General features: G+C 34.8%; 1 protein-coding gene across 6 annotated transcripts in view; it reads right to left on the bottom strand.

The window, feature by feature from the left end:
• Positions 1 to 25,969, bottom strand: part of UBR3 (ubiquitin protein ligase E3 component n-recognin 3) — a 233,161-nt gene that overhangs the window by 7,997 nt on the left and 199,195 nt on the right. For all 6 annotated transcript variants that reach the window (XM_041723097.1, XM_041723098.1, XM_041723102.1 and 3 more), the window contains 4 exons: positions 19,070 to 19,194; positions 14,122 to 14,229; positions 13,877 to 14,002; positions 1,342 to 1,521 (listed from right to left, as the gene is read on the bottom strand). In XM_041723097.1, coding sequence (XP_041579031.1) covers positions 1,342 to 1,521; positions 13,877 to 14,002; positions 14,122 to 14,229; positions 19,070 to 19,194 — 539 coding nt within the window. The remainder of the gene's footprint in view (positions 1 to 1,341; positions 1,522 to 13,876; positions 14,003 to 14,121; positions 14,230 to 19,069; positions 19,195 to 25,969) is intronic.

Below are 25,969 nucleotides of genomic sequence, written 5' to 3'. Positions count from 1 at the left end.
AAAAAAAAAAAAGAAAGGCAAGCCAGATGGTGAAAATCCCTGAATGCCACGCAAAGACTTCCATAGGCAATGGGGCACTATCAATGGTGTTTTATTATTTTTTATTTTTTATTAATTTTTTAAGATTTTATTTATTTATTAATGACCGACACAGACAGAGAGAGAGAGGCAGAAACACAGGCAGAGGGAGAAGCAGGCTCCATACAGAGAGGCTGAACATGGGACTCAATCCCGGGTCTCCAGGATCACACCCCTGAAGGCAGCACTAAATCACTGGGCCACGGGGGCTCCCCTCAATGGTGTTTTTTTTTTTTTTTAATTTTTTATTTATTTATGATAGTCACAGAGAGATAGAGAGAGAGGCAGAGACACAGGCAGAGGGAGAAGCAGGCTCCATGCACCGGGAGCCTGACGTGGGATTCGATCCCAGGTCTCCAGGATCGCGCCCCGGGCCAAAGGCAGGCACCAAACCGCTGCGCCACCCAGGGATCCCTCAATGGTGTTTTAAGCAGGATCACATTTCTATCAGAACTATGTCTACTAGTTACTATTCTTTTAATGCTTTGAGTTCAGATCTTAAAGTCAAGTACATCTGGTCATCAAGTTCTATATATTTTTCTCAGATGTCTCTTGCATTGGTTATATTCTAATTTCTACTATCAGAATAATAGGCCAGATTTTCTTCACCACGTAAATAATTTCTGGCTTCCCTCTCTCCTTACTTCAATTTAACTACTAAAAAGCTATCTAAATTACCTCCCTAAAACACTATCATCACATTATTCAATTTTTCAAAGACCGTAGTTCTACCTATAGAGGAAAATCTGAGCATCAAACCATGGCATTCATAGCCACCTCCCACTGCCTCCACCCTACCTTTCCAATTCGCTCATCTCTAATATAAAACCTTTCACGGGCCCAGCTGGCAGCACAGGCACGCAACTTTTACAGTTAAAGACTGGCCTTTTAAATCTGCTACTCCAAATCTTTGATTTTTATGTGACAGCTCTCTTTTCAATAAGTTACAAGTTCCTTGTCTATCTTAAAATTCCTCTGTATCTTTCAAGTCTAGTGGTCTTTCAAGTCTAAGATTGTTTAAGACATTCAATAAAACCTGATGACCTAAAACAAGCCAAAAGTAGATTAATAACTTAGCTTTGTTAACTGAAATATTTTTGCTTTTACACTTATAAATATAAGTAAACCATTTTTTCAATATAATTAGTTTAATAAATGCTGCCAAGAATAGACGACCTGAAATTTATAATTCTTCATTATTCTCTTACCCTATTAGCATATCACCACTGTGACAAAGTAGGTAATACTACTCTTTTTACATACCTTTCCTTGTTCTGCATGTCTTTCAGTAAATGAATTTATCTCAAAACACCACTGAGATATAATATCAAATGCTGGAACTGGCCAATCCAGACAGGAGGCACTGATGAATGGATGTTCTGTTTGGTAAAACGTTGGCAGAAGTCCCAAGCAGCTGGAAAGAACTGAAAATTCTTCTTCTTCCTTTTAGACATGAAATAGAAAATTCTCAAGGCATTTCGTAAAGAACATTTTGCATTATAGATAATTTAAATACATCTTCATTGATTACTTTTGGACAGTAAGAAAATTTTCTTACCTGAGTCAACTAAAGGAAAGTAAAGAGAGTAGAAGAGGCAAAGTAGAGAGAATAGGTTCTCAGCCGTATATCCAAATATCCCCATAGTATTTCTCTTTGAAATTTAAGTCTTAAATGCCATAGCATCTGCTTCTTCTATATATTTATTTTTTAAATAGTGTTGTCATATTTCTCATGAATACAGTCTACAGAATCTAACCACTCTATAAGAACAAATGTTTTTGTGGCAAAGGGAGAGTGACTTCTGGTTAAAAAGACACAGGCTGTCAGTGTGGATGAAGAACAACAGTAAAAACATGGAATTCACAAGATGCAGTACAAAACAATTTGCCTAGACCCTTAATGAGTGTGAAACAAAGTCATTTTTTAAAAGAGGGTGGACTTCCTAAGAATTTGAGAGATGTAAGTACCAGCTAAGCTGAAGTTCTATTCAGTAATAACAACAGAAATAACCAAAAAAATCAGTGAGCCAAGGACTCATTTCCTGAGTTTTAAAGGAGTTTGTTAGTCTTATAAACACTAAAATATACTTCCCAGCCCTTCTTTATTCAACTAAAAGACTATTTAGGAGGCTAATATGTTTACTTCCTCTGGTCTACTGGATCAATTCCTATCATCCTTCAAATTCCAGTTCCCCAGGGAATCCTTTCCTGATCAAACCTAATAGTACCTTAGATCACTCCGCTCCATTCAGATAAAGTTAATCCTTCCATACTTTGTAAACACTTCTCTACTTGTGTTTATATTTTCTATTAATTTAAAAATAAATTAGGATTTATTGTAAAACTGTACGAGTAGTCCCTGGGGGTAAGGGCTCTGTCCTCCCAGTTCTTCACACATTATAGACATTCTAAAAACATCTGTTTGTAAAACTGAACTAATTATGTAGATTAAGTACAAAATTCTAAATGGTGCTACAAAGAGAAAAAAATAATATGCAAGCTGAAAAAAATGTAAATTTTTATAATCTCTAGAAATAAGGTTATACATCTCCTACTTATACAGCTACATAAAGAAGGCTTTTTAAAAAGCAACTTTACTGAGACGCAGTATATATACCATAAAATTCACATACTTTTAAGTGTAGTTCAATTAATTTCAGCAAATGTATAGTCAGGGAACTACTACTACAATAAAACTTTAGAACTATTCCATGCCCTCCCAAAATTTTGCTTGTGCCTATATGCAATCAATTCCAGCCCCAAGCAATCACTAATCCTGCGTCATTATAGTTTTGGATTTTTAAAAGCTTTCATATTAATATAATCAAACAGTATATGTGTATATGTGTGTGTATTTATATCTATATTTGTGCCTGGCCTGCTTTTACTTAGCATAATATTTTGAGATTCATTCATGTTATTGTATCAGCAGTCCATTCCTTTTTACTGCTGAGTAGTATTCCAGTGTATGGATATACCAACATTTGTTCACATATTCACTTGCTGATGAATTCTGGGTTTACACTTTTTAACGACCACAAATTAAACTGTTTTAAACATTTATGTAAAAGTCTTTATGTGAACATATGTTCTCATTTCTTTTGGTAGATACCTAGAAGTAGAATCGTTGGGTTGTATAGTAAGTGCATGCTCCGCTTTTTAAAGAAATTGCCAAACTTTTTTCAAATTTGACTATACCATTTTGCATTATTACCAGCAATGACTCAGAGTTCCAGGTACCCCAAATTCTCATCAATGACTGTGACATTAATTTGTACTCTTCTAATCAACAATGATGGTGAACACATTTTCATGTACTTGTGGGTCATTTATATATATTCTTATAAGAGAAGTGCTTGTTCAAATTTTATGCTCACTTCATGTTTTTTGTTTTCTTATTGAATTATAATCTTGATATATTCTGGATATAAGCCTTTTTCAATATATATGTTATTTTTCAATATATTTTTAAATTGAGATTTTTTTTGTATACTATAAAATTAACTTAAACATGTATAATTTAGTGTATCACAAAATTGTGCAACCATCACAAACTAATTCCAGAATATTTTCATCACCCTATTCTACATGGAATCTTTTAAAATTTTATTTTCAGATTGCTCATCACTAGTACAAAGAAATAAAATAGACTTTTTTGTACATAGATCGTATATGCTACAAACTTCCTGAACTTATTAGCTCTAATAATTTTTTGGAGATCCCTTCTAATTTTCCACATATAAGATCATCTAATTTGCAAATAGACATTATTTTACCTGTTCTTTTCCAATCTAGATGCCGTTTATTCCTTTTTCTTGCCTAACTGCTCTTTGTAGAGCTTCTAATTCAATGTTAAAAAGCGATAAGAGCAGCCATCCTTGTCTTGTTCCTGATCTTAGAGGGCAAGCTTTCTATCCTTCAGTATTATGATGTTAGCTATAGTTTTTTCCATACATGCCCTTTATCAGGTTGAAAAAATTCCTTTCTGTTCCTTGTTTTTTTTAGTGTTTTTACCAAGATCAGGTGTTGAATTTTGTCAAACATTTTTTGACTACTGAGATGATCATATGCTTTTAAAAAATCAACTTTATTATAATAATGTGAATTAAATTAACAATATTTTTGTTGCTGAACCAATTATACACTCCTAGGATAAATCCATTTGGCTATGGTGTATTATCCTTTTCTTTCTTTCTTTTTTTTTTTTAAGATTTTATTTATTTATTCATGAGAAGCACACAGAGAGAGAGGCAGAGACACAGGCAGAGGGAGAAGCAGGCTCCATGCAGGGAACCTGACGTTGGACTCGATCCCAGGTCTCCAGGATCACACCCTGGGCCAAAGGCGGCACTAAACCGCTGAGCCACCCAGGCTGCCCGTATTATCCTTTTCTATTGGTAATATATTTTTAAAGCTTTTGCTTCTATGTTCATGGAAGATCTGGGTTGGTAGTTTTCTCATGATTCCTGGTTTGGGTATCAGGATAAAATTGGCCTAATAAAATTTGGATTGTTCCTTCTTTCTCTGTTTTCTGAAGATTTGTATGTATGGATACAATTTCTTCCTTATATATTCACAGAATTCACCATGATGTTATCTTTGTTGGTATAAAGTTGTTGATTTTTCTTTTTTGGAAAGATAATAATCAAAGAAGCTTAATAAGCTAATTAAACTTTCTTACTTGATACAGATCTAGCCAAGATTTTCTATTTCTTCTTGAGGCAGTTTTAGTAATTTTCATTTTTCAAGAAATTTGTCCATTTCATCTACATGATCAAATTTGTTGGCAAATGTTATTCATAATATTCTCTTATGGTTCTGTAGGGATGTTTCCTCCTTCATTCCTGATATTGATAATTTGTACCTTCTCTCTTTTTTTTCTTATCCATCTAGTGAGGAGTCTGGCTCCTGGTTAAAAATCTGTGTGATTTTTTTCAGGCCTAACTATAGACAACTTACAAAGTTTTTACTTCACAGGCTTTGTGGGTTGAAACTGCCCTCCCTACATCAGACTCAATACATAACCAATGCATTGAAGTCTCTGAAGGAATTTATAGTTAGGATCTCAGGACCACCTCCCTCAGTCACATTATTTCACATATTTACATTCCTAGCCCTGGTACCTTTATTCCTAGGCTTCTTTATCTGAAGCCTTGGGAAGGAGTTTCTTCTACTCTTATCCCTTCCCCTGACCTTTTTCTACCTCAGAGCCCATAAACTACCAAAGCCTTTTATTTGGGGGCTCCTTTAACATCTCCCCACATCTGTGCTGATCCACTTGATCCTCAGTTGGTGTGCCATTTCATTCCACGAGGGTAGATGGAACAGGAGGAACTGGCAGCTTCCCTGGTTTTAGCCTCTTACTTATACCATGACAGTAAGTGATTAGAGACTCAACTCTCTCACTTTTGGCTTGTTACTTTAATCAGCTACTCTGACACCTACACCTAGTAACTCAGCTCTCTCTCTTCCAGTTCAGCTGAGCTCCTAACGTTTAGGTTTACCTATTTTACTGATCTTTGCAAAAAACCAGACGTTGATTTTCTCTATTTCTACATAACTACTTCATTGACTTCTGTTCTGATTTTAAAATTTCCTTTCTTTTACTTGCTTTGGTCCAACTTGCCCTATTTCTAGCTTCATAAAGTAGGAATTTAAATGAATGACTTGAGAGCTTTCTTCTTTTTATATATAAGCACTTGAAGCTATATCTCTTCAAGAACTTAGTGGCATTCCACTTTTTTGCTATGCTGTTTTCATTTTCACTCAGTTTAAGTATTTTCTAATTTCCTCAGGATTTCTGCTTCGATATATAACTTATTCAAAAGTATGTTGCCTAATTCCCACACATTTGGGAATTTCCATATTTTTTATTATTGATTTTAATTTAATTTTTATGTGGTCAGAAAATATGTTTTATGATTTCAACTCTTATAAATTTATTGATACTTGTATTATGGCTTGGTATATGATATATTCTCATGAACATTCAGTGTGCTTGTAAAAAAATATGCATTCTGCTATTGTCTGGTTAAGTATTCTACAGATGTTAATGGCACCATCTTGACTGATAGTATTGTTCAGGTTTCATTTATACTGTGTCTCCTTATTAGTGACTAGTAAGAAAGAACACTGATGTCTCCAGCTATAACTGTTGATTTGTCTATTCTTTCAATTCTGTCAATTTCTATTTATGCAATTTGGGGTTTTATGCACATATATTTTTAAATGCTATATCTCCTGCTGTATTGAGAGAGGGCATTTATTTCTATGTGAGGCACAAAAATAATCTGAGAAAAAAGGAGTACCAATGGTAGAAAAATAGCAATATTTTTCAACTTTATGATAGGAAATCCAACAATGAATAAAAATTAACAAAGATCTACATAAATGCATTTTTTTCTCCGGGGATTCATAGACTATTTCAGGATTACTTGGCTTATCTTTATACAGCAGATGTTGAGTCCAAATGTGGGTCACTAAAATGAGAGAAACCATAGCTAAGGAAAAATTTATGAAAGAAGAACAAAATAAAAGTTTCTCACTTGACTTAGATAAAATAGAGTGGCAGATTATTGTAAACAAGGAAAAGTCATGAGATACTTTTTTTCAAGATCAAAGAGTAAATTATCTTTTTACTTGTTTTCATTTTCTAATTTCATTTTCAAAATAAGAATTATGTAACAAGTAAGTTATAGTAAAAGAAATAAAGTGGCTCCTAATATGAAAATGCTCAAGCTTAGGAGAAATGCTAATTAAAACTACATTGAGATATATTTTACTCAGACAAAAGATCTAGAGGCAAAGATCAAATAGTCTGAAAACATGATTAAGGAAACTCATATATTATTATTAATGTAACTGATACAATTTCAATGAAGGGCAGTTTGGTAATAACCATCAGAACTACAAATGTATGTAAAAGCTGAAATAGCAAACCACTTCGAAGAATTTGTTCTACCAATACAATTGAAAACATGCAAAATAATTTGCATGTACTATTATTCATTGTTGTATCATTTATAAATAGCAAAGAATTAGAAATAACCTAAATGTTTATTAATAGAGGACTGATTACATTCTGGTGCATCATACAATGAAATATTCTGAATCCGTAAAACAAAATGAGGAAGGTCTTCATACATTGAATATGAAATGATCTCTAAGATACACTCTTAAGTGAAAAAATGCAAGCTGTAGAATATGTAAAAAGGGGACTAATGAAAAAACACACACCTCTACACACATATTTTTTGGTAGATGTATAAAACATGTCTGGAATAATACAGAGGAAACTGATAGCAGTTGATGATGACTAAGTGGCTAGGGAAAGGGGTAAAACAGAAATTTCTTTTATAGAAAATGACACAAAGAAATAGACATTCCATGCTCATGCATTGGAAGAATAAATATTGTTAAAATGTCTATACCACCTAAAGCAATCTACACATTTAATACAATCTCTATCAAAATACCAACAGTATCTTTCACAGAAGTAGGACAATCGACCCTAAAATTTGTATGGAACCACAAAAAAACCCAAATAGCCAAAGCAACCTTGAAAAAGAAAAGCAAAACTGGAGCTGTCATAATTCCGGACTTCAGGTTATATTATAAAACTGTCATGATCAAAACAGTGTGGTACTGGCACAAAAATAGACACATAGATCAACTGAACAGAATAGAAAACCTAGAAATGAACCCACAACTTTATGGTCAATTAATCTTTAACAAAGCGGGAAAGAATATCCAATAGGAAAAAGACAGTCTCTTCAACAAATGGTGTTGGGAAAATTGGACAGCAATATGCAAAAGTATTAGACCATTTTCTCACACAAAAATAAATTAAAAACATATTAAAGAGCTAAATAGAAGAGCTGAACCATAAAAATCCTAGAGGATAACATAGGCAGTAATTTCTCTGACATCAACAACAGCAACTTCTTCCTAACTATATCTCCCAAGACAAGGGAAACAAAAGCAAAAATAAACTATTGGGACACTTCATCAATATAAATCTCCTGCACAGCAAAGAAAATAATCAACAAAACAAAAAAGGCAATCTACATAAAGGGAGAAGATTTGCAAATGACCTATCTGATAAAGGGTCTAAATCCAAAATCTATAAAGAATTCATACAACTCAACACCCAAAAAACAAACAGTCCAATTAAAAAATTGGCAGAAGACATGGATTGGTATTTTCCCAAAAAAGACACCCAGATGTCCAACAGACACACAAAACGACGCTCAACATCACTCATCATCAGGGAAATACAAGTCAAAATCAGAATGATATATCACCTCACACCTGTCAGAATGGCTGAAATCAACAACACAAGAAACAACAGGTATTGGCAGGGTGTCTGGGTGGCTCAGTCAGTTGAGTGTCTGCATTTGGCTCAAGTCATGATGCAAGGGGTCCTGGGATCAAGCTCCACATCAGGCTCCCTGCTCAGCAGAGAACATGCTTCTTCCTCTCCCTCTGCTGCTCCCCCTGCTTATACTTTCTTTCTTCTTCTGTCAACTAAATAAATAAAAACTTAAAAAAGAAAGAAACAAACAGCAAGTATTGGCAAGGATTTGGAGAAAGGGGAACCCTCTTGTACTGCTGGTAGGAATGCAAACTGGTAAAGCTGCTCTGGAAAACAGTATGACATTCTTCAAAAAGTTAAAAAGAGAACTACGCTATGATCCAGCAATTATACTACTAAGTATTTACCTAAAAAAATGAAAATATTGATTCAAGGGGATACATACACCCTGATGTCTATAGCAGCATTATCTACAATAGCCAAATTATGGAAACAGCCCAAGTGTCCAATGACTGATGAATGGTAAAGAAGATGTGGTCTGTATGTATATATGTATGTGTGTGTGTGTGTGTGTGTGTGTGTGTGTGTGTAATGGAATATTACTCAGCCATAAAAAGAATGAAATCTTCCCATGTGCAAGGCCATGGGTGGAGCTAGAGAGTATTATGCTAAGTGAAATAAGTCAGAGAAAGACAAATACCACATGATTTCACTCATATGCGGAATTTAAGAAACATAACAAGGGGTCATAGTGGGGAGAAAAGCAAACTAAGAAACAGACTCTTAAAAAGGACAACAAACTGATGGTTACCAGAGGATAGGTAGATGAGGGGGATGAGTCAAAGAGGTGATGGGGATTATATACATAAGCAAATATAAATACCACTATCTCTCCCCTATCTGCCATTTAATACAAGCATGCCTTGCCTTTGGTTACTTAATGTATCTTTGAGATTTTTCCACATTAGTACATAGAAAACCTTTTCTTTTCTGTAGAGTATTCCATTGTATGAATAAACTACAATTTACTTAACCAAGTTCCCACTGATCGATATTTGAGATGTTTTAATTTTTTTTGCCATTTCAGTATGTCTATTCAGCTATCAATAAATTGATTACCCTATTATTGTACTATAAGAGACATCTATAGGTGGAGTACAGTCATAATTACATGAGATTGAAATAGAATATAATATGCAATATTTTAGTGGTTTTTACAGACTTAATAGTAGAAGAAAATTACCTGTATTCCTCAAAAAATGCTTTGTGTTGCAAGCAGCAGCACAGCTCAGATGTTAACAGTGCGGATTTGGCATCCAGACTAAATGTGTTCAAATCCTGGCTGCTTTAAATACTAGCTGTGAATCCTGAGCAACTTATTCACTCTCTGTGTCTGTTTCCTTGTCTGCAAAGTGAGGATTATAACAGCTATTTCATAGTTGTTGGGAAACTTAAATGAATTTTTTTTTAAGATTTATTTATTTATTTATGATAGACATAGAGAGAGACAGAGAGGTACAGAGATACAGGAGGAGGGAGAAGCAGGCTCCATGCCGGGAGCCCGACATGGGAGCCCGACGTGGGACTCGATCCTGGGACTCCAGGATTGCGCCCCCTGGGTCAAAGGCAGGCGCCAAACCGCTGAGCCACCTAGGGATCCTCAACTTAAATGAATTTAAATGCAATGCACTTAAATCAGTGCTTAGCATGTGTCAATATACAATAATGCTAACTATCATTGTAATTATTTATGGCAAAACTATTGTTGACAGAACAAAGAAAAGAGAATTAAATAGAAGAAAGAAAAAAGGATTAAAGGAGATATATCAGAGCACTAGTTTTCAAATTGGGGCAGGCAATAATCATGGTCTCCTATAAGAGTCTGATAATCATTTTCTTCCAAGAAAACTACACATACACAAACATTTTACAAACAATGCCATGGAATTCAAAAATTCCTGAAATCCCTGTATAAGAATTCCAGAGTTAAAGGATAAATAAAAGAAGATGCATTTAAATAGGAGAAAATGTAACAGAACCATACAGGTCACTATAATTAGCCCTATTATGGTAGTAGAAAGTGTCAGATTAAGACATTTAACTAAATTAGGAAAGTCTAACAGATCACTGTGAAGAGCAAAATGTTGTGTCGGGACATGTACTGGGCACCACTCCTCATGAGCAGTAATGCTTACCGGAATGTCTAAAAATCCTGAAAAAATTGTTAAGCTCAAGAGTCTCCTGGCTTTTAGAAATAACCACTCAAACTATTAGCAATGTGGTAAATGTGGATGATTAATGTTCAAAACTTCCAATTGGATTTCACCATTTTAGCAACATATTAGAAAATATAATTCTAAATGATTCCATTTATAACTAAAAACAAACAAAAAGACACGCACAGGACATTTTAGAATTCTCTTTGGGATGCAGCAGAATACAAAAGGATGCTGCCTGTTATTCCCACTGCTCAGAATCCTAACTGGACATGTATTAAGACAAGACAAAAATAAAGATTTGAAGGAAAAGGACAATTTTCTCCTTATTTTCAGATGACATGGTCATAATTACATAAACCAGCTAAAAGAATCAATAGACAAATTATTAGAACTAATAAGAGAAATCAGCAAGTGGCCAGTCACAAGAACACACTAAAAATCAATAGTACTATTCCGTACCAGCAAGGAGCAATCAGTGTGTCACGGAAAGAAGGTATCATTTAGATAGAAACTAAAACCATAAAGCGTAGAAACCTAGGATTCTCTCTTTATACAATGCTCTAGAATTTAAAGTGACAATTTTACAATTCTATGAAAAGTATTAAAAGAGAACTGAATGAATGGACTTTATATATAAACTATGCTAAATGCTTTTAAAACTACATGTTCAAGGCAATTCTCATCTAATATCCTGGAGGATTTGGGAAGAAAATTTACAAATTGATTATAAAATTATTTATGAAAATAAATGTCCACGTATAGCTAACCAGAAAAATTATTCTAAATGAAAACGACAAAAAAAACAAAAAACAAAAAAACAAACAAACAAAAAACCAACGTGGGGCAGCCCGGGTGGCTCAGTGGTTTAGCGCCGCCTTCAGCCCAGAGCCTGATCCTGGAGATCCGGGATCAAGTCCCACACTGGGCTCCCTGCATGGAGCCTGCTTCTCCCTCAGCCTGTGTCTCTGCCTCTCTCTCTCTCTCTCTCTCTCTCTCTCTCTCTCTCTCTCTGTGTCTCTCATGAATAAGTAAATAAAATCCTTAAAAAAAAAAAAAAGTGAAATCTGCAAGTGAGATTACATAAATGACAGAAATCTAAACAAAGAGAGACCAAACTTCTATCTAAAGTTGTAACTTAACTTTTCTCGCTTCAGTTGAATATATCCACATCCAACCAATCCCTCAACTTGAATATATGCAAAGTACTTTCATTCGGGCCCCACAGACTTACTTCACATTTCCTCCTTCTATTAATTGTATCAGAAAGGTTCAAGTCTCCCAGGTCCAAAACCCACATACAGTATGACTCTTCTCCCTTGACTCCCACATGTTCAACTAAAATCTTGACTATTCCATCTATGAAATCCTTAATATCTTCCTATCCTCTTCTATTTCTATACTATGTCATTCGCCAACTAGCTTTTCTGTTCCCAATTCTTCCATTCCTCACACCCCCAAATCTTATATTATTAGAATGAGATTTTATCCTAAAATAAAATTTGAATTATGTTACATTTTTGTCCCAAATCTTTCAATGGTCCAAATTCCTTCATGTGAAATTCAAGATCCATTACAACTTAACCACAATGTATTTCTAACACTATGTAGCATTGTTCCTTTCTGTGCTAATTGAATCATTTCTTCCCTGTCCTATGCATATGCCTGGTGCTCTATCACAAGCATCACTGTACAGCCAACCCCAACCAGCTTTCAATGCCGAGGTCAAGAGCTTCTGCTTCCAGATAATTTCCAACTCATGGAAGAAAAATACCTTCCAGTAAAAACAAATGATAAAATAAACCATAAGGTAATAAGCATACAAAGAACCACAGCCTATGGCCTTTAAATGTGAAGGAAAAAAAGCTGATGAATGAAATAGGTTTTTTTCTATTAATATCCATGCTTGAGGATGCTCATACAGTAAGTAAGTCCCCCACCTTATCACAGTTTCACCTTGTGTGGTTTCATTTACTGGTGGTCAACTGTGGTTTAGAAATATATGATTCATCTTCTGACATATAATCAGAAGGTCAACAGTAGTCTATTACAATGCCTACATATCATTCATTTCATTTCATCATGTAGGAGTTTTATCATCTCATCATCACAGGAAGGGTGAGTACAATACAGTAAGATATTTTAACAGAGACTGTATTCACATAACTTTTTTATAACATATTGTTATAAATATTCCATTATTATTGTTAATCTCTTACTCTACCTAATATAAATTAAACTTTATCATAGGTATCCTTTTTCCATAGGAAAAAAACCTAGTATATACAGAGTTCAATACAAGCACTAGTTTTAGGCATCCACTGGGGGTTTTAAAACATATCCCCTGCAAATAAGGGAAACTACTATATGTCAGAGGAAATACTTTTAAGGTGAAATTTTAAAATAAATAACTATGAAAGAAAATTATCTAGTGGATGAACATTTAAAATTTATTCAATATCCATATACTTTAAATGTTTGAGGACAAATGTGCAGAGTTTATCTTGAATCACTTGGAAAAAAAAAAAACACCAAAGAATCTAAACTATTTAATGTAATGATCAATTACTTAAAAAAAGAACAATCAACTGCTTAATTCTGATATACTGCAGGCTTTGAAGACCATATATATGATAAATGTCTTAATTTCCATATCGAATTCCCTGGAAACAGATGACAGATAATGTCAGGATTATAATCCTATAAGCAGTTTGGTTTACTTACCTTCTGGTTCTCTACTCTGTCACTTTCTTGCCTACTCACATCAACTTAGTTTTATGAAATAGATTAAACCAGTGATAATTCATGCATCCAAATTTTTAACGTAACTGTTTACAAACTGAACATTTTCCTGTCCTAAAATTATATAAATGCCATCATGTCTTCAGATAACCAGCTTTCTGACAACATAACTTTTAATAGGATAGTAAAAGCAGATAATGATCAGTGATTAATATATCAATATGATAAAAATAATGATAAATGTATCAGTATGAAAACTGATCCTGCTCAAGTACTGGGCATTTATTAGCATTGATCTCATACAAAAATGCTCAAATATTAAATATTAGTAATATCATAAAAGTGAGTAGATGCTAGCAAATACAAAAAAACAATAGTAAATGTTCTAAATGTTTATTCCTTTGAGTTAGACTAACATATACCTGCATGACAGTTCTGTATACATATAAATATTTTACTATTTGTCAGTATATTTCAAAAAATTAACTGTAAACCAAGACTTCCTATTCTCTACCACAAATTATACCTGGCAGCTAGGTAAATCTTCCCCAAAAAGATGATGCTGAAGAAGGCTGGTGATTCTGAGGAAAGGTAAACAGAAGTCCTGTAAGTATTTTTCCATGGATTCAGGAGACCAAGAAATAGGGCTAACCTAAAGTTAAAAAAAGAGAATCTCAACAATTCATTCTATAATAGATATAGTTTAAAAATTATATTCATAATGGCAATAATACCTAAATTTTTAACAAATTACTATATCCTGGAACATACCATTGCAGATTCCTGAGTTCCTTCTTCATGGTATAACTTTCCTTTAGAGAGTTCACTTATCACAAAGCTCAGTAACACTTCATAAGACTTTTCAGTATCACATGTATTCTGGGAAAAAATTTAAAAATTAGTTCCATCGGTCACTGAAAAAATTACATTGGAAAGAATACTTTTTAATAATTAGAGGTATAATTGTGACTACATTTTTTTCACACACGTAAACTTCAATTCCTCAAAATCTGTTAATAGTACACCCCTGGATTCTCTATGAAACTGGGTATGTCATTAAAACTATTCCAATACTTCTTTATTTTAAGATTTATTTATTTATGAGAGAGAGAGAGAAAGAGAGAGAGAGAGAGAGAGAGAGAGAGGCAGAGACACAGGAGGAGGGAGAAGCAGGCTCCATGCCGGGAGCCCAACATGGGACTCGATCCCGGGACTCCCGGATCGTATCCTGGGCCAAAGGCAGGCACTAAACCGCTGAGCCACCCAGGGATCCCTCCAATACTTCTTTAAAAGACAGATGTAAATGACATAATGTATGTGTAAATGAACATATATAAATCATATCTTTGACCCAGTGATTTCTATCCTGGAAATTCTTCCTAGGGAAATTATCTAAAAGAAAAAGATAACTATACACCCAAGACATTCAGTGCATCACTATAATAATGAAAAACTAGAAACAACCAACAGAAGTGAAGCAGTTACCGAAATTATGCCATATCAACTCAACAGAATATTTTATAGGCAGCGAATATGACAAATTTGAGTTGTATGAAATAATGTTCATAATATGATGTGAAAGTGCCAATAGAAGCAGTATATACATACATTCATTATAATGATAAAATCATACATGCATGAAATAGAAACACAGAGCACAATTTTTTTCTTTTACAATTCCCTGAATAGGATTTAAGACAATTTAATGTAAAAATAATAGAGAACAATATGTTTATTAAAGAATGTATAGATATATTAAGTAACAATTTATAAATTAAGCTTAATGATGCTATATTTTTATAAGAAAGGGAAAATAATGGCTATTTATAAATTCAAATTTATGTCAATAAGGTTTTCTTGTTTTAAGCAAGAGAAAGAAAGAGAACATATGCAGTGGGGTGGGGTTGGGGGAGGGGCAGAGGGAAAGGGAGAGAGTCTTAAGCAAGTTCCAAGCCCAACATGGGAGCCCCAACACAGGATTTGATCTCACAACTCTGAGATCATGACCAGAGCCGAATCAGGAGTCAGATGCTTAACCTACTGAGCCATCCAGGCACCCCTGTCAATGTGTCTTTTACACATAAACAAATGTGCCTCTTTTTATATTCACTGAGGTATTAGAGGTTCCGTGAGGTGTAAACTGGGCTAAAGTAATAACTTTGCTATGACAGCATTTATTCTATTAACTATACTTTTTAAATAGCAAAATATAAAACTTGAGTAAACACTATGGGATATACGTTATCCTGACAGTCTGATAAGCATGAATCAGCTGGACTACAAAGCTTGTTATTTGATGATACTTAGTCTTTCCATTGTTTCTCATGTGTTGTTGTGTTCTTTTCACCTACAGCCTAAATTCCAAAGTGTCAGGAATTATACTTTGTATTTTATATGTATCCTTTTGCATAACAAAAATCTGAGCAATAAATAGGTACTGTCTAACTGATAGAATTTATTTTGGTAATGTTGGAGTTTTTGACCTTGGAACTTGTATAGATAATCAATTCTTTGCATTATTTTTAAATTACTCCTCTGCTTTCTGTCATATCATTCAGCTATTTCACTATATTGTGTTATCATGTCCTGATTCTAAACTACAAAAACAGCCCTGACTCTACAAGTGCACTCTTTAATCAGGTGACCCTCTCTATCCTTGACTAATTAGCCAAAAGGATGATCACCTGCCAATCAACAAAAATCAATATCCTACTAAATATCAAAACAGCAACACATTATGTTTCCAAAATTAATTTAATCAGAGTAGTTTTTAAATAGGCAGAGTTCACTTAAACTCAAAATGCAGAAGACTCAAGAGAAAATATTACCATGATTTTGCTGCTTATTAATCAATGTGATATATTAAGGTTTCTGAAAATATACAATTCAGCCTAAAAGCTTCCTGAATTCAATATACCCTTGAGTAAAAGATTTACAGAGTATAACAACAGCAAAGTATTTCAAGTTATAATACTTTCTAATTTATGGGGAAAATACCCTTCAATAAAAACAAATGATGTTCAGATCATTCAAGTAAGTTACTGAGTGATAATCAGCTTTTAAGTCATTATTACCAAAACATATCTTAAGCACTTCTTTTATACATGGCAGGTACTATATCAGATCAGAAAGCAAATATAATGTAATATTCACTCTTGTATGGAGAACTTCTGATGAGAAGATTTATTAGATAAGAAAATAATTTTATTTCATATGTAAGAAGTCTCAGGAAAGCATATTTTTATGTAAGCACTATTTGAATTTTACAAGTAGGGTTGTAAAGCTTAAGAAGAGGATTTCTAAGACCATGGATGAAAGACCTAGAATCAAGATCAAAAGAATCTAATGGGAGAGATGGCAAAGGTATGTGGGTTAAATAAAGAAAAGGATCAGGGGTTGAGAGATTCAACAGTTATGTGTGGGGCAGATGCTTTATCTAAGTAATAGTAGTTCTTCAAATTTGGGGGCTGACAGGCCCTTTGAATATATGTTGGATGCTATGGTCCTACTCCAAAACAAAACAAAACAAAACAAAATACAAAATGAAAAAGGAAAGGAAAAGGAAAAGGAAAAGGAAAAGGAAAGGAAAGGATAGGACCTCAGGTTATGAAATACTGGTACAGTCTTTTAATAGAAATTCCACTAACCAAAAGAACACAACTTATACCAACTGTAATAATGATTTTTCTAGCATAACTAAACCTCATTTTCCTTTACAAATATGTAATACCTGTATTTTTATTGCCCTGGACCAGATTAGGGCTGGCAAAAAATCTGTTTTCATTGGAACTGTCATATTTGAGGATAAGAAAATGAGGGATGGAATGAGTAAGTGAGACTCAATGCAGTAAGGAAAGAAGAAGGGGGTGAGGGAAAGAAGGAAGAAGTAAAGGAAGAAGGAAGGAAAAAGAAGAGGAATGAATGATGCAGAATAGTTACAAAAATCACAATGACTTATTTCATTACTTATAAATTTTGTTGCTATTATTTATAATCTGCTATATATCTAAATGTTTCAGTTTATTACAGAATAAGCTAGCAACATGTGGCAAACCAACCAACAGAATACCATAATTTTTTTGTTTCCATTCACTAAAAGCAATTTATATGGCTATAACCTTCTAATACAGGTTCTGATAAGAATCTGCCTTACATTAAATGTTTCATTAACTACTTTTAAAAATAGCTAACAATTATCAAATTGAGAAAGAAAATTGACAGAACAGTTACCGAAATTAGTTCCATCATAGATTTACAATTGTCTGATTTTCTGTTATTAGGTTTCATTTTAGCAAAAATCAGATGAATAGATTTAGACCTAAATTATATCAGAAAATGTTTTAAATTAGTGTACTGTTTAGACATCTTATTAAGGAAATATATTTAAACAATGACACAGCACAGAAATCGAATATACCTGATTTGAATATTAACAATCCAAATATCAGATCATAGTGCAGAGATATGAAAAGCGTATTTAGAAAAAAGAAAGATAATTGCAGAAAGCAAAATTATCCAAGAATGAGCTATTTAGTGGCAGGAGCTCAGCCTGGTATTCAGGCCAACAACTAATATTCCTAATTAAAACATAATGAACTTGGTGATGATACTATATTAAATTTTTGTACACATATTCATGGTTTGGGAGTAAACTAGTGATAAAAGTGAAGATTATATTGACTAGATTTCATGTATTTATAATTGCTTCTCTCTCTTTTGATATAAGTAGATATGATTTTATTTTTATTTTTTTTAATAAATTTATTTTTTATTGGTGTTCAATTTACCAACATAAGTAGATATGATTTTAATACAAACTTTTCATTAAGGTTCAAAACCTCCTCAAGACTCTATAAATCAATCAATAGGTTCAATTAATACCACAGTTACTATTTTTTCCTACCAACTTCCCCAAATAAAACACAGAAGTAATTTATTTTACCTACCTCTCAGCCAAACTATCTAACTCAGTTCTTTGGTTCTATAGTATCATTTTTGTTCTGAAGTCACTGAAAATACTTAGGTTTAACTAAACTTGCACAATTTTTCCAAATTATTTATGTAATTTTAACTGGAAAACTTTAAATTTGCTAAGAACTTATGTATTTTTTTTTTAAGAGGGGAGGAGGGAAGAGCAGGGAGAGAGCGACAGAATCTTAAGCAGACTCCAAGCCCAGAATGGAGCCCAACCCAGGGCTTAATCCCACAACCCTGAGATCATGACCTATGTCAAAATGCTTAACTGACTGAGCCCCCTGGGTGTCCCACTTTTGTATTTTTTTTATTTAAAGAATAATAATTAAGAAAAGGCTAGGATTTTTAAACTCATAAATGATGAGTCAAAAGCCATCTTTGGATGGACTGGAAATAGGAGCAAGGAGAAGAAAATATGACAAGTAAAATAGGTAAGTCTGTAGATATTTTATTACTTGCTCACTGTTGTTGGCACAAATTTTATAACTTTTCTTTTTTTTTTTTTATAACTTTTCTAAGTTTAAGGTTTGCAAGCAAAGGCAAAATAAAACTGCTCAAACAAAAAGGGAAAAAGGTCAAGGTTTAGAGGTAGATGCAGAAGACCTTATTGATCAAGGAAACATTTTTAACTTTTTTAACCTAAAGGTGCGTCATTTTGCCTTTCAAACACCCAATCTCATTCACTCATATCCCCAACTTAAAGGAGTTCACCGAACTAATAAATAAATTCAGACAAGACACTAACCTTTTTGAGAGCTCCTGTGTGTTTCCAGGCCGACCTATCTTCCTCACTGCATTTAACTGAAAGTGCCACAAGAGCTTGTGTGTATAGTAGGGTAAAAAGCACCTTCACAATGCAGGTGAAGTGGTCTGTAAGAGAAAGAGAAGATCATTATTTCTTTGGAAGCTAAATATTTTGTGCACAAATATATACCTTTCCTTGAACATGTTATTGGTTTTTGTTCAACATTTAAGTAGTTTAAAAAAAATGAGATTACAATGTAGTATTATATTTGCTACCCAATGGACCTGAAATCATGAAAGCAAAATTCTATTATTCATCCACAGAACATATAAATGAGAGGCAGTTAGCACAGCATAAAGTGTGCTCTGTTTTAAAAGACCAGAGTGCTAATGCCACTCAATCTTGGAATAGTTGTGTAATGTTGGCAAATCCCCTTACTGGACATTATGTGCTTAACAACAACATCTAGGAGCCAGTGTTTAAAACCAACACTTCATCTACTTCAGTGTGATATGAACCTTATAAAGAATATAATATATAATATAGAACTTCTAAAGTTAAAAAAAAGAAATACTAATATTTTAGGCATTCCAATTGAGTTTGAAAATTTGATTTAAAACTATAATAATGCAAAAATAGTAGTAACAGTACATAAAATAAAATGCCTGGTAGCTTCTAGCACATATCTGATACTTCTAGCACATATTAGATACTTCATAAGTGGTAGCTTAAAAATCATAATTAATATTTAAATTGATCTAATAGCTTAGAAAATTTCCTCAAATGTCTCATTTAATCTTCATAACAGTCTCAATGGACATCTGAGCTTCAAAAGGAAGTGCCTCTGATACAAAGCACCCAGGTCTGAACTTGAATCCATATAGATTATTTTATTGCAGATTCAGTATAACTATCTCAAGTCAGTTCCAACATCCTGGACCATGCTTCTGTCCTTTCTTGCCTACAACAGCTTAATTAGTTGTGTTGGGGGTCCCTGAGACCACTTCCAAGCTGATGATTCACCAGGAGGACTCACAAGACTTACACTATAGTCCTATGATTTATTATTACAGCAAGAGATATAAGGTAAAATCATAGAAGGCAAAAGGCACATTGGGCATAATCCAGGTGAAACTTCCAGAGTTCTCTACCAGTAGAATAACACAGAGCATGCTTAATTCCTCTAACAAATTGTAAAAGCATGTGAGAAACTCATGTCAGGTAAGTTCATTAAGAAATTCAGTGCCCAAGGTTTTTATTGAGGTTAGGTCACATAGGCACCCTCTACCTAGCACATAGCAAAGTCCTAAACTCCCAGGAGGAAAGCAGGTGTGTTCAGCATAAATCATTGTTTGTACAGTTTAGACAGAGTGAGCCACTCTCATCAGTTCTGTGGACGGGGGGAAATTGTGGAGACCCGCCCCAAAACAAAGTTCCCAAATGCCTGTCAAGGCCTTTCAAAAGTTAAGTCAGGCCTTCTATGTTAATTCTTTCCTCCACAGTGAGTGATTTATGTGCATCACCTCTTAGCCTCTTGCAACCTTTTCTCTTTTTCTCTCTTTCTTTCTTTCTTTCTTTCTTTCTTTCTTTCTTTCTTTCTTCTTTCTTTTCTTTCTATTACAGGCAGACTGATATTTTTAAAGGAAATATTTGGCATCCTTCTACTGGATCTTTGTACAAGTTGCAACATTCTTTCCTTCCTGATAACCTGGTTAACTCTTAAATTAGATGACACCTTAAGGTCACTTCCTAAGGAAAATCTTTCCTGGGATCCCTGGGTGGCGCAGCGGTTTGGCGCCTGCCTTTGGCCCAGGGCGCGATCCTGGAGACCCGGGATCGAATCCCACGTCGGGCTCCCGGTGCATGGAGCCTGCTTCTCCCTCTGCCTATGTCTCTGCTTCTCTCTCTCTCACTGTGTGCCTATCATAAATAAATAAAATTTAAAAAAAAAAATTAAAAAAAAAAAAAGAAAAGAAAATCTTTCCTGAGTCTAAAGTGAGTGAGTGGGTGTGTACATGCATACACACGTGAGCACCATCTCTTCCTCATGTTGATGGGCTGGGGTAGGAACTTGACATAGCTGAGCTAGTCAGAGTACCTATCTGGGATTTTTCTAACTGGAGATAAAGATATAAGTCTGGAAGTGTCAGAGGTCATCCTCCTTGGTTTACGGCAGAGACTGTCTAAAGTAACACTGAATGAAGCAGATCCACAGAGAGGAGAGATCCAAGATGGCAAACACCCTGCCAGCATCCAAAGCCCTGGTTCTGGTAATTCCCAAGACTACTCTCAACTGTTAAAGTTTGATAATGTGAGTCCATCAGTGTTCTTCTGTGCTTATAAGCTAGCTCTAAATGATTTTCTAAATGTCCTAACACCTACGTGGTTACCATATGCCAGGATACAGACAATAAAAACTTATAATCTGTGTAGACAGAAAGAGAGAGACAGATGGCTAGATATATGCATGTGGTATACTGGTAGAAGATAAGAGGATGAACTAATGAAGATAAAGGGCAGGGCATGAAAAAAATAAAAAATAAAGCCTCCTGTACCAAGCAGGAAAGTTAAGTCTTGAATGACAAAGCCTTAATGAGGAAGGCAATGGCAGGGAAAGGAAAGAAAGGGGGATTCTAGGCCGATGAAGCCATTTTTATGAGAGCACAGAAAAAGCCAAAGGTTTACAAGAACTATAAATTGTCCATTGTAACTAGAATCAAGTAGTGATTTTTGAGAGATGAAGCTCAAAAAGCAATATTCATGCTAAAGATAAAAGGTTGTGACCTATAGGCTACCTAACTGCAGCTTACAGAGATGTTTGTTTTACCTTTACCCTGTTTAGTTTTTAGTAACTAACATTTAATTATAGTATATTTCTTATAAAATCCCAGAATTCCCCTTATTCTCAAAAAAACAGGAAGATCTGACAATCCTGGGCTTACATTCTTACATGTCAACAGTGATCTGGAGCTGAGTGATAACTGTCCTCTTCAGCCAAGCATACATTCTAGAGAATTGTCAGTCTCCCACTCCTGATTATATCAAACCAAAGGCTGTTTCACAAGGAGTCAATAAATAACATTATTATTAACAATAGACTAAAAAAAAAAAAAAAACAATAGACTTAGGCTATGAAGCCAAATTGTCTAGATCTAAATTCTGACTCTTTAGATCTGAGGCAGGTTAGTAATACATTCTTGCTTTTGTTTCCTCATCAATTTAATGGAGATAATAATCTCACCTACCTTAAAAGGATTAAGTGATAAAAGGTTTATACTTAAATGCCTAAAATAGTAAATAGCAATGGCAATCAGTAAATTTCTGTTATTAATATTAGTATTTATGTTACTTGTTTATTTATAGGCATTGTATTTATAGCACCTAGACTGGCCAATGAGAAGCCACTGGAGAACTTTAAGCCACTGGAGAACTTTGAGACTAATAATATCAGATCTGCATTTTAAAATATTCACTGTTGGTATAGGGTGTTAAGATGGTAGAGGAGTAGGGTGACCCTAAGCTTTCCTCTTCCCTCAAAAACAGCTAGATAAATATCAAATCATTCAGAATACCCAAAAAATTGATCTGAGGACTGAGAGAAAGCTGCAGGTCTACAAGAAGAAAAACAGCCACCTCATGGAAGGTAGGAGCTGCAGAGAATTGATTTGGGAGAGAAAAAACTCATGGGAGCTGCAGAGGGGAGGGAACCCTGATCTCAGAGAGAGGAGTGAGACTGACAGGGAGAGAGAGAGAAAGAGTGAAAAAAAAAGAGGAAAAACACATACAGGGGATTGCGCCAGAAAATTCTTCCCCAAAATCACTGACTGGGAAAAGGAGAAGGTTTAAAAACTGCAATTTTTTATAAACAGTGGAATGTAGAGTCTGAAGTTTCAAAGGTCAGCGCCATGCCAGGGTCATACCTGGTGGCCTTAGTGGTGCTCCTGTGGGGAAGAAGGGTAGAGATCGGGGAGCGGCAGTATGGTCTGAGGAGCCCTGGGTCCCATTAGAGAGAAACAGTTCCCCTGCTTGGAGTGCATTTGGTAGTGGTGATATGGCCTCTCTGGGGCAAAAGACCCGGCAGGTGCCATTGAACTGGCCTCTTCACCAGCATAAGAACAAAGAAGCCAGCTGAGGGTAGCAAACCTTAGCAGCAACTTTGTGCTATTATTTACCATAATCTCCAAATTGCTGTGCAGTCACATGACCATTTTCTGGGCCCAGCTGGCCCTGGCCACAGTGCAGTGAGATCCTCCCCCAGAGAATCAGTGCAGGTCCAACCACAGGTGCCCCTGAAGTTTGGAGTTTTGAAACCTAGCCATGCCTGAGACAAAATACAGGGGTACTGTACCAGATGGACAGTTCAGACACAGACAGGGTAAAGGCAGGGGACTGACAGAAGCTGGGGAAATAGGACAGGTGACCATTTGCTCGTCTGGGAGGGCTTCCTGAGGAGTGGTGGGCATGAGCTCCCAGTCGTGACGCAAGAGAGTGGGTTGAAGCCATTCCCCTTCCCATCCTGCCCCCCATCAACACTGACCAACTTCAGTAAATAAAAAGCACTATCAAATGGAAGTCAGAGCTGCTTACACCAAACCCTGCCCCCCTCCACCCTGTAGGTGCATCTCTACTGGGAAGTCTACCTGAAAATCAGAGCAGCAGGCCCCTCCCCCAGAAGACCAGCACAAATCCCTTGTCTGTAGCAAGTCTACCGATTATAGAGTGCTGTAAAGTTTCAGCTTTAGAGGAAACCAGATCTAATTTCCTTTGGGGTTTTTGGTTTTCTTTTTTGTTTTTGAGATAGAAAAAGCAATTAATTTATTTTTTAGTTTAAGGTTCTCTTAATAAGCAGACCAAAATGCACCTTGGATCTAGCTTCTTTATTTTAATTTTATTTTATTTTGACCACCAAAATGACAAGATGGAGGCATTCATCTCAAAAGGAAAAAACAGAAGTGATAGCCAGGGATTTAATCAAAACAGATATAAGTAAGATGTCTGAGCCAGAATTTGAAACAATTATAAGGATACTAGCTGGACTTCAAGAACAGTATAGAAGACACTAGAGAATCCCTTACTACAGAGATAAAAGAACTAAAACCTAGTCAGGCCAAAATTAAAAATGCTATAACTGAGATGTAAATCTGAATGGATCCCATGACAATGAAGATGGACAAAGCAGAGGAATCAATCAGTGATATAAAAGATAAAATTATGGAAAATAATGAAACTGAAAAGAAGAGGGAAAGAAAGGTACTGAATCACAAATGTAGACTTAGGGAACTCAGCAACTCCTCAAAGTGTAATAACAGTATCATAGGAGTCCCAGAAGATGAAGATAGAGAAAAAGGGGCGGAAAGTTTATTTGAGCAAATTATAGTTGAAAACTTTTCCTAATCTGGGGAAGGAAACAGACATTGAAATCCAAGAAGCACAGAGAACTTCCATTAAATTCAACAATAGGTGGCCATCACCAAGACATATCACAGTAAAATTCACAAAATACACAGAGAAGAAAAGAATCCTGAAAGCAGCAAGGGGGAAAAAGTCCTTAACCTACAAGGGAAGACAGATCAGGTTCACAGCAGATCTGTCCAAAGAAACTTGGCAGGCCAGAAGAGAGTGGCAGAATATATTCAACATGCTGAGTGGGAAAAACACGTAACCAATAAATTTTACATCATTCAGAATAGAAGGACAGATAAGAGTTTTTCAGACAAACAAAAACTAAAAGAATTAATTACCACTAAACCAGCCCTGCAAGAGAAGATATTAAACAGGACTCTTCAAGTGGGGCGAAGTAAAAGACTAAAGCATCAAAGACTAGAAAGGAACAGAGAGCATCTCCAAAAGCACCAATTTTACAGGTAATACAATGGCACTAAATTTGTATCTATCAATAATCACTGATTGTAAAGGGACTAAGTGCTCCAAATGAAAGACACAGTGTATTTCAGAATGGATAGAAAGAACACGACTCATCTAAAACATTCACTACTGCTTCTTGGGAGAAAGGGACTGAAACAAGGCAAGACCAGAGGCAAGACAACCTATTAGCAGACAGCAAAAATACCACAAATGAGAAATTAGACCACCTGAACTAAGGAAGAATAATGATTTAAATATTAAAAATGACAGGATTCAGTAGCCCTCTGGAGGTAGAATGATGGTACTCTCTCACTGTACAACAAAGTTTAGTGGTAGGACTAAAATGGAACGACTAAAACAGAGAAAGAGGGCAAGTTTGAACGGGGGAGAAAATTAATTAATGTTATATATGCTGTTTGTAGTATGCATTAGAACTTGAGTCTGGAGCTCACCAGGAGGTTGTCACCTGGAGCTAGAGATTTGGGAATCATCAGACAATAGGTGAGTAGAAGTCATGGGAAAGAAAATAAAACTGAGAAGGGGCAGGAACTAAGGAACAACTCCAAGAATGGTGAGAGGAAGAGATGAATGAAAAGGAGCATTGAAAATGAGTGAAAAATAGATAGGAGGAGAACCAGAATACAATGGTATCATCAAAGTCGAGAAAAGAATATTTCATGACTTAACTGAATGTCTTAATAGAATGATGAACATTATAGAATTTGTCTACTATACACAACAAAATGAAGGAAGTCATTTATGTTGCCCAGAAATACCACTCATATATAATTTCTTCTCATTTTAAACTGTGTGTGTGTGTGTGTGTGTGTATATATATATATATATATATATACATATATATATATATTTTTGCTTAACAAGAAGTAATATATTTAAGGAAAATAACAGCTACTATAAGCATAATCTTAGCTTTTCAATGTAGCAAAGTACTAGTTTGGGTTTCAGTCATTTTATCTACCTTGATTATTACCATTTTTCAAGTATTTCAAATGGCAGTTTAAAGTCACAGCTTAT

Source organism: Vulpes lagopus, chromosome 11 (genome assembly GCF_018345385.1).
Source record: "Vulpes lagopus strain Blue_001 chromosome 11, ASM1834538v1, whole genome shotgun sequence".
In the NCBI taxonomy this organism is placed as follows: Eukaryota; Metazoa; Chordata; class Mammalia; order Carnivora; family Canidae; genus Vulpes; species Vulpes lagopus.
This window is presented reverse-complemented; position numbering and strand designations above follow the sequence as displayed.